This window comes from Lipophrys pholis, assembly GCF_963383615.2.
Source record: "Lipophrys pholis genome assembly, chromosome: 8".
Taxonomy (NCBI): domain Eukaryota; kingdom Metazoa; phylum Chordata; class Actinopteri; order Blenniiformes; family Blenniidae; genus Lipophrys; species Lipophrys pholis.
The window spans coordinates 23,307,649-23,317,076 of record NC_137630.1 but is presented as its reverse complement, the minus strand read 5'-3'; the positions used below and the strand labels follow the sequence as shown (position 1 = coordinate 23,317,076).

General features: G+C 39.9%; 1 protein-coding gene across 3 annotated transcripts; it reads right to left on the bottom strand.

Annotated features, from left to right (window-relative positions):
• Positions 1 to 517: 517 nt before the first annotated feature.
• LOC308112772 (transcription cofactor vestigial-like protein 4) lies at positions 518 to 7,167 on the bottom strand. 3 transcript variants are annotated; one of them, XM_080468525.1, is made up of 6 exons: positions 6,747 to 7,167; positions 5,718 to 5,864; positions 4,087 to 4,249; positions 3,195 to 3,420; positions 2,133 to 2,247; positions 518 to 1,202 (listed from the first exon to the last, which is right to left on the bottom strand). In XM_080468525.1, exons 2-6 carry the CDS (start codon positions 5,797 to 5,799, stop codon positions 1,003 to 1,005), a joined length of 786 nt encoding a protein of 261 aa, XP_080324651.1. In that variant the 5' UTR covers positions 5,800 to 5,864; positions 6,747 to 7,167; the 3' UTR covers positions 518 to 1,002. The 3 variants fall into 3 exon arrangements, with proteins under 3 accessions (XP_080324651.1, XP_080324653.1, XP_080324652.1); XM_080468527.1 differs by lacking the exon at positions 6,747 to 7,167 and adding an exon at positions 6,589 to 6,721; XM_080468526.1 differs by lacking the exon at positions 6,747 to 7,167 and adding an exon at positions 6,352 to 6,709.
• Positions 7,168 to 9,428: the final 2,261 nt, after the last annotated feature.

Here is a 9,428-nt window from a genome sequence, read left to right as displayed (position 1 = left end):
AATGTAAACCGGATACAAAAAAATATATTGAGTACAACTGTACCAGCAGTGAATGTTTCTAAAATGTTACAGATAAAAAATAAATTCTGAGTAAATATATAGTATAGCATAAAGGTATGTAATAGAAACCAGCTATTTGGAACATGCTTTCTAATTAGAGATATCTACTTTGATTGATATTAGTTCACTAAGTAATCAGCCCACAGTGAGTGAATAGACAGAAAACTACTATTATCTTATAAACAGTGGATACGTCCAGTTCACCAACATAAAGACGATTCGATCTGGCGTCTTCACCGGGTGGGGGGCGGAGGGGGTGGGAGGCGGGGGGGGGGGGGGGGGGGGGGGGGGGGGGCAGAGCCTGACTTGCATTATCACAATCTCAAAAAACACAAACATGCATCCATGAATGCACTCGTTCCAACTCCACACAGGTAACCTGCTACCTACAAAGCACAAACGTAATAGTGCAAATGAGACCCGGCTGTCCTTTTTTTTTTTTTTTTCTTTTTTCTTTCAAGTAATAGAGATTCAAAAGCAGTGTGATGATTTTTCTTTTTCTTTTAGGATGAAGGTAAAGACTAGACCTATGGCTTACACCTTGATGGGAAAGGCGGGAGATTTCTTTGGCTATCGGGTGAAAGGCGGGTTAAAAAGGGAGCAGAAGCTCCCGACAAGCCCATCACTTTGTGAATCTCAGCGTCATTCCAGAAAATAAAACCTACGATTGTACGCGTTTTCCCACAAATAACTGTTTGTTTTTTGTTTTCAGATGTCAAATCTGAGCTGCGTGTTTCTAGAAGAGGGTCGACCTCGAGGTCCACCAGTGAACAGCCAACGTGAGCACCATATGTCTTTACACTGTTCTTGGCTAAAAGGAAGTTGATTCTTGGCAAGAAAATGACAGTGGCTAATCTCCACTCTCATACGCAGGCGCGCGCACACGCTCTCACACACACACACACACACACAGGAAGTGATTGTAATATTTACTCCTCTGATTCATGAATCAGCCTCTGGAGTTTGGGGGCCCCCGCCCCGGGCCTTGATCTGGAGCCAGGCGTCTCCCAGCGCCTTGGCGAAGTGGTCGTCCACCGAGCCGGTGATGGACACCGAGTTAGACGCAGGCTCCGCTTCTTTGTAGTTCTCGCCGAGGCTGCGGCGGAAGTGCTCCTCGATCACAGGATCGCACACCGTGTTCGCTACAGTCGCGTTTGTGAGTGGAAGAACCAAAAAAATATGTTTATTGCCAAGCACATCGTGTGTCTCAGAGTAAGATTCAAACACAAAGGAAGAAATTATATAATCTAGAATCCATACATTGGATTTTTTTTTTTTTTTTTTTTTTAAGCGTTTAGTTTTACCATATAAGTCAGGGGTGTCAAACATAAGGCCCGTGGGCCAAAACCGGTCCACAAGCAGCTCCAATCCACCCGCCAAACCATCAAGCAAATTGTAAAAATTTCAAAGAACGCATGAATTATTTTTTTTAAACCAATTTTACAAAACACTGAAACCCGAGCCGAGACGTCGATGCCGCTGCCATGAACGCCAGCTACCTCGTCGCTATCAAACTAGCTTCAAGGCCATGCTGTCACAGGGAACACGCATAATGCAACAGTTTGTTTTGGTTTTTTTGTGACATTTCACCAGAAGTTCTCCAGAAAATGTCTACAATTTCAACATGAAACCAGTTTTATTAACTGCTTGTTTGCTCGTCTGAAAATATAAACATTTTCACCACGTACACTCAGCGCCACAACAAATAAACACTTTAAAAGTTATTATGGCACTATTTTACCGGTCCAGCCCACCCGGACCTAAAATGTGTTTGACATCTCAGACACAAGTCGTGAAAACTGAAACATTTTAACATAAATATACAATTAAATATTTTTAATATTATACACTTATAACCATTATTATAAATTAATGTTGGTACATAATGATCAAGTCCTGAGCGAGTCCTCTAGACCTTACGAAAGTATCTTGTTGAATAAAAGAAAGGCTTTTGCCATTCGAGTCCACATAATTCACATTATTAGAGCAGCACTGGTTCTGAATCCTTCAGCGGGTGAAAGACGTCAATCCGATGACTCACTGTGTGACGTGGCGGCGTTATGAAAGCTTACCGTTGGTCCTCCTCTGGTCGGCGGGCGGGCTCGGAGAGCAGCCGTTCATGTGGCAGTGTGACAGGTTACAATTACGGTTGCTGGTGGGAGCACAGGTAATAACAGAGGGCCGATTCTGTGGGAAGAAAAAAAATATATATAAAAAAAATACATTGAGAGTAACTAGCAGGTGACTGAAGGTAATCTTAGCAGACATGAAAGCTGCGACATATGAAACATTTCACCGTTTGAAATATCCAACCGCGTTTGTAAAACATCAAGTCAACTTCAGACAAAGATTTAGGTTTTTCACATGAATCAGACTAAATTGATTTGCTCTGCTCGTCTTGCCGGTTCTGGCTGAAGGTCAGCAACATTACGCGCGCGCGCGTGCGTGCGTGCGTGCGTGTGTGTGTGCGTGCATCCAGGAGCGGCTGTGTGTCTGTAGACGGTTTTCCTCTTCAAATGATTGTATTTGACATTTCTCAGTTAGAAATTAGAACTCATAAAAACATTTTACTAGATTGAACTCCTACAAGGTAGAAAACACACACAGTGCTGACCTGGTCACCCTCTTACTAATTCTTCCATTCAGTCGGTGTAAATAATTATGTTCAGTAATTTCTCAATCACCTCATGAGGTCAGTGTTTCAACAAACAATATTAAAATGGGGATTACTGGAATTTCTAACAGCAACTTGCACGATCCTGCTCCGGCAGCCTCGATGCCTTTCTTTTTCTTTCATTCACATGTCAGCTGTGTTCGGATGGAGCCGACTGAACGAGAAAAGGTCAAAAACAAGAAAATGGATGCAGCTGCTGCATGTACAGAGAATACAGTCCATTGGTGCAAGAGATGAAAAGCATCAACAAGGAGCACTATTGTGCTTTTGTAGCACATGATCCACGCAGGCAGCCAGCAGACACCCACACAGGAGTCTGTACTGGGCAGGATTTCACATCGAGAGGGTTCCTCAAGGCCACGCAGACCAACTGGGTCTGAAGCTGATTCAGCTATATATATATTTTTTCTTTTTTTTCTTTTCTTTTCAGTGATGTTTGGTCATCTTAGTTTAGACGAACCTGCTGCCGCTCTGCAGTCCCACTGATGACGGACCGCTCGATTCCCCCGACTCCGATGTCATGGCTGCTTTTGGTCAGGGCCAGCGGCTGCTCCACAGCATAGCCAGAAATGGAAGCATACAGGTGGTTCCCATGGAGACCGTTGGAGGAGGAAGTAATGCGCTCCACGGGGCTGTGGCCCCGGCTCCAGTGCTCATTACGGTTGTCTCCAGCAGAGGGACGGGCCCTGGATTCACGAATGAACACGTATTACATACAACACCAACAGATTCACTTCCATATAGTTTTTCCTCCAGCAACAGTTTTGATTGAAGTAGTGGCTCTCCTCTTTCTTCAGCCAAAAGATTATATAATGCCTTAAGTTTCGACTTTGTTGTGTTAGCATTAATCATTCATGTCTACAAATCAGATCAGCCTGAGGGCTTTCTTGACAATTCTCTCTACAGTTATAACACGCTCAGACTTTTATTCAATGATTCCAGGCTGAATATTCTGACAGCTCGTGGACATTTTCACTTTCAGGGAATTCTCCAAATATAATCAGTTATGCTGATAAAAGCATATAGTTAGTGAACTAAAAACAGACAGCATGTATTGATTTTTCCAAAGCACCTGATTCGAAAGTCAGATTTCAAGGACATCAGATACAATTTACAAGGTTTTTACTTTATCAATATAAAAACGTCATTTACCACTTGCCTCAAATCACAATTAAAGATCTTAAAGCTTTTTAAAGTGTATTGATACTGTTTATCCCAATAAAGCCAGAAATAGAAACAAATATTGCTGGAATATGAATAAGAAAAATAAACTCTATTAGTCAATACCGTGTAAAATTCATGAGCAGATCTGTTTGGCCAGAAGAAATCAATATTTTACGAGAGTTACTTACAACTGAGTGGCAAACAATCTGCTCATTTTGGTCATGTGGTCGTCATCACAGCTGATTCGCTCCTCCATTTGTTCCTCCCCGTACTTCCGTTTGCTGGGGCAGTGTGGAGGAAGCCCCGCTGTGTTGGACATGGCGGTGGACAGGGAGGGCATCCTGGACTCGTCTGGAAATCGGAAGAACAATTAATTCCCCAAATTATGGAGTAGGTGTAATTACCTTCGCCGATGCCTCTGAGATTTATTCTGTCCTAGAAAGGCTGACAGTAAAAGTCGTATTTCAGAGCAATTGAGGGACGGAGCTTGGTGTCATTTATTGTTCAGTCAAGTACATTTTAAGTTAATACCGAATCAAAGCTTGATTTTTAAAACAAAACAACTAAAAGTAATCACAACCTTATAATGAGAAAGAACAAAAGGCTTAAATCCCCTGCAAAAACAGCAACATGGATTAAAAGATAAAACTTCTGGTTTGCAGAAATATTACTTTATTTTGTATTTAACTAAATAAGAGCCCTACAAACTCAAATGAACACTGTTCAATACCCTAATAGCATTGCATCTTGTGTAAAAAGAAAAAAAAAATACTAGTCTAATAAAAAGATGAAACAGCTCTGATATAAACGAGATCTTTTCAGTTTTTAAGTTGCAGTTTGCAAATGCGACAAGTTAGTTTGATTTAAACTGGGAGATTCCGGGATTGATATTCTATGTGAATATTTAAACAACTTTAAATATGATAAAATCCAATTAAACCTCACTGCAAGCTGCACTCTTCAATTCATTTCTTTCACATTTTGTTGAGTAAATATTCAAGTTGTTATCTTGATCAGTTGACTGTATTCATCGCAGAAGAGTTGCGCTTCTTCAACTAGATTAAATCTTTTCTTTATTACGTCCCACTGCAGGGACCTTCCAGCAAAGGGGCATAAGCACGCAAAGGAGTAAAATGGTAAATAAACAAAATACCAGACGATAAGTACATGTACAGTGCACCCACGCCCTGCAAACTCAGAACTACAACATAATACTTATGAAACAAATGTGAGTCACAAAACCTCTTGAGATAACTAATCAGAAAATGTTAACCCTGGTGAGTCTTATTGAAGAGAACCGTTGAGTCCTTCCAGAAAGTGCTGATAAGTAACACCAAATATGGATGAAATGCAGCTGCGACAGTTCAACTTCTCACATGTTAAATGGAAAAGGTTAAAGATAGGACTGGGAAAAGGTTAATAATCTGGTGTGACGTTCTTAAACAGTTCTGATTTACTTTAAAAGACAATAACATAATGGCCAGGAAGACATGGCAGATTTGCAATGCTGCTCATACCACAAATGCATGTTATTTACAAATGTGGCACCATTCAAAGGGAGAGGTGATCAAACGTAATCTATAAGATTAATTTCCTTATTGTTGAAGTGTACTTTAGTCTCCTGAGTCCAGAGTTAGAATTACCATCAAACTTAACCGGATACGAGTCAATCTGAGGCTGCTGCTTCCAGCTGGAGCCATGCGGCAAAACGCAACGCAAACCAAAACAAACGTGACGGATATTCCTATCAGATTCACAAATCGGGTCATTATATACTTTGAATACGCCTAAAGTGAGTGAATAGAGAGGAAAGACTAACCTTCGTAGTGCAGTCTCCCAATGTTATTGTTCATCTTGTCCAGGAACTGAGAGTTCAACAGGTCCATTCTAGTGAAAAGCATTTACACGAACAGGCTCGGTGCTAACATCGACGTTAGCAGGTTACACCACCAAACGGGCTTCTAACCTAAAAGAGACAGGGTGATATGGGCAAATCAGACAGGGAACCTGGAAGTACACACGGTCAAGATTTAATCCGAGGTTGTTGAGGTCGTCTGGGGGCTTTTGGTGCGAGCGATTGTCAGATTAGAGATAGCAGCTCCGAGCTAACGGAAGCTAGCAGGTTCGCCTGCGCTGACATTACAGGTGACGTGAAGTTCGCCTCCAATTCGACGACGAAAGTTTACAAAAGTGCAACACCGGAGCGACGGAGTTTGTGTTTAAGTCTCTATCAAGCCTACAAATGCGAGGAAATGTGTCTTATTATTATCTAAATGTTTACATGTTGCTGGTGTTTTCAGTTTAAAAATAAATCACCATGACAGGACATGCCAGATCAAGACTACGTCAATAAATCGGGACTAAATCTGTGAGAAAAGCAGTCCCCGATCTCTCACGCATTAGTTTTACCACATGAAATGCCAAAAGTAAATATATTTGTGATAAATCCCGACCTGGTTTATTCAGCAGGACAGCGAATCTCGCAACGAATCGGAAACTGACTTCGCCCTCGCAGCGAAGTTTGGACGATGCTAAAACTAGCTAGCCGTTAAAGGGTAGCTGTCGAAAAGTTAAATCTTCAAGCTTCATTCGGCGGATTAATGTCACTGCCACGAGTGAAATCGTCCAACACACGCAGTCACGATTGTTATCTTAGTTGCGCTGACTGACTAAGAATACTCTCCCCCTACTTTGTTAGTACTCCGAACTGACGTTAGCCAAGTTAGCTCCAAACACTCGACTATAGCAGGCTCGTCAAAACGACCATCCAACAAGTTACTTTCTGCTCACAGCGCGTCCATCCGTCGATCTACCAACAAGTGCGGCGCGAGAAGAAAACGTGACTCACTTCATGGAGAAAGATGAGTTCACCGATTTGAGGAGCTCGGCTCGTCCAGCTCGCCTGTACACGGACTTCTCTCACTTTCCCCCCGCAGACAAAAGAGCGGAGCGGCCCTAGTGGACACAGCGAGGAGGATCAATCTGCTGCTTTAAAATCACTACAACACCTCAAAAAATTATTTTAAAAAATCATTTAATCCGTTTAAAAAAAAAAAAGACTGATCAGGGAAATATAGAATTTTCTATGTCTTCCTTTGAGCCAGATGGAGAATGTGTTTCTCCTGAAAATGTGAGTAATTTCAAACACATCTGCTTCCTGCGAGCAGCTTGCGCATCTCACACAGATGTGTTGATGTGTCATCACTTGGATTAATATATGGACGATCTCCTGGGTGCTTTCCAGTGGTTGGTGGAACACAACCTGGAGTAAGATAACATCTTCTCTGCTTTAGATCTCTGACTTGCAGAAGCGAGGGCTTGCAGACGTCAACAAAGCTGAGGCTTCAGTTCCCCGCGGCTGCCAGCAGGTGTCACCATATCACACGCAGAGCATCCAGAGCAATCTGCAGCCCTCTTCTCAAGATTCATTTACACTTTTACAGCTCCTGTTGGCCTCATCGGTGCTTCTGTCTGCAAACTTAAACTGATTGTATTCACGTTTAGACTCATCGGTGCCTCTGTCTGCAACCAAAGGTGATTGTATTCACTTTTGTGTGAGAACCAGACATGACATCTAAAAATAAAACTTTATATTATGGCCAGAAATTAATATTTTGTGGCATCACCTTAGTATTTGATGGCCTTAAATTTTGTGGTCCCGACATGCTTTTTTGTGGGTTACAAATTAATATTTTCTTTCCTGAAGTTAATGTTTCACGGCCAAAAATTCATATTTTGTGCCCTTAAATGAGTAATACATGTCCTAAATTAGTATTTCATCTCCATGGATATTTCGTGGCTTTAAAATAGTATTTAATAGCTACAAATGAATATTTCCTGGCCCCTTATATTAGTATTTTGTGGTCACAAATTAGTTTTTCGTGTCCTACATTAGTATTCAATGCCCATTAATTAATATTTGGTGGTCTCAAATTTGTACTTTGTGACCACAAATTATATTTTATGGTCTTGAAATATTATTGTGTGGCCTCAGATTAGTGTTTTGTCGCATAAATTAGTATTTCATGGTCATTACTTAATATTTATTTTGTGATAATGAAATACTATTTTTGTGGCTTCAAATTAGTAGTAAGTAAGTAAGTAAGTAAGTGAAATTCATTTATATAGCATCGTTCACAGATATAGATCATAAGGTGCTTTACAGCAATAAAAGCAGAAAGATAAGACCAGAAATAAGGTCAGTAAAAATACAAAGCAGTATAAACATAGACACCTATGCAAAAAAAATTATAATAATTGTGTCCTAAGTTAGTATTTCATGTCCTTGAATTAATATTTGGTGGTGGAAAATCTGTATTTTGTGGAATGAAATTGATATTTCCTGGTCTCATGTTAGTATTTAGTGGCCTAAATAAGTATTTAATGGCCATAAATGAATATTTTGTGGTCTAAATTAGCATTTCATAGTCTTGAAATACTATTTTGTAGCCACAAGATATTAATTTGTGGCCCCAAAGTACTGTCTTGTGGCTATGAAAAGCTCATTTAAAAATTTGTTTCTGATATGATATCTGGGGATTTGTAATAACCACTAAAACTATAAACTATTAGATACTTTCTTCTTTTTTTAAACCTAGAGCTTCAGCTCAAATGGAAAAACTTTGAACATACATTAGCTAAAATACCTAAGACTGTAAAAAAAGAGCAACTAGTGACTGGAACGCCTATAATCACTGTCTAATTAATGTCTAAAATAGTCAGAAATAGCTAGAAAAGAAAACAAACAAAATGTCCAAAACAATCAAAAGATCTAAAATAGGGAAACATTGACAACTAAAATAGCTTAAACTGCTAACTTTGCTAAAACCAGCAATGAATCATAAAATTGCAGACATATGTTAAATAACTTGAACCTCTAGAAAAGTTAGGATTAAAACAATGTCTGCATTTACTAAAAGTGATTAAAAAAAAATGTAATTTGTGTGAGAATTGTTAAAACAAGTGAATCGACTGAATCTACTTAAAAAGCCCTGAAAAAACATAAAACAGCTCAAAACACCTAAAAACTTGGAAATTGGAAAAAGTATACCATCCTAAATTGCATGGATAAAACTTTATAAATGCAACACAAGATATATTTTTGGCATGTAAAATGGAATACAACTTTGTGAGCGGAGTAATCCTCATTTAAAAGGTTAAACATGTGTTCGAAGCTCCAGAACAATTTAATTTATTAAAAAGTGTTCAAATGGGCTCTTTTGGTCATAAAAATTGCAAACTTTTGCACTAAACAAACAGAAATGTTGTATATTTGTGGTAGAAAAATCTGAAGGGAAAAACCTATGCATTGTAAGGGACAACATGGAAACTCCAGACAGAAAGCCTCCAGCTTTGAATCGACTGCAGCTTCTCACCATGAGGTAGCGGTGTTAATCACTCCACTGTCAGCTCAGGTCTTTTATTGTATTTCCAATAACATGTCAGCATCATGGATCACTGTCAGTGACCGTGTGTAACAGACAAGAGGCCAAGCTGGAGGTGGCAGAGATGGAGACGTTCAGTTTCACTG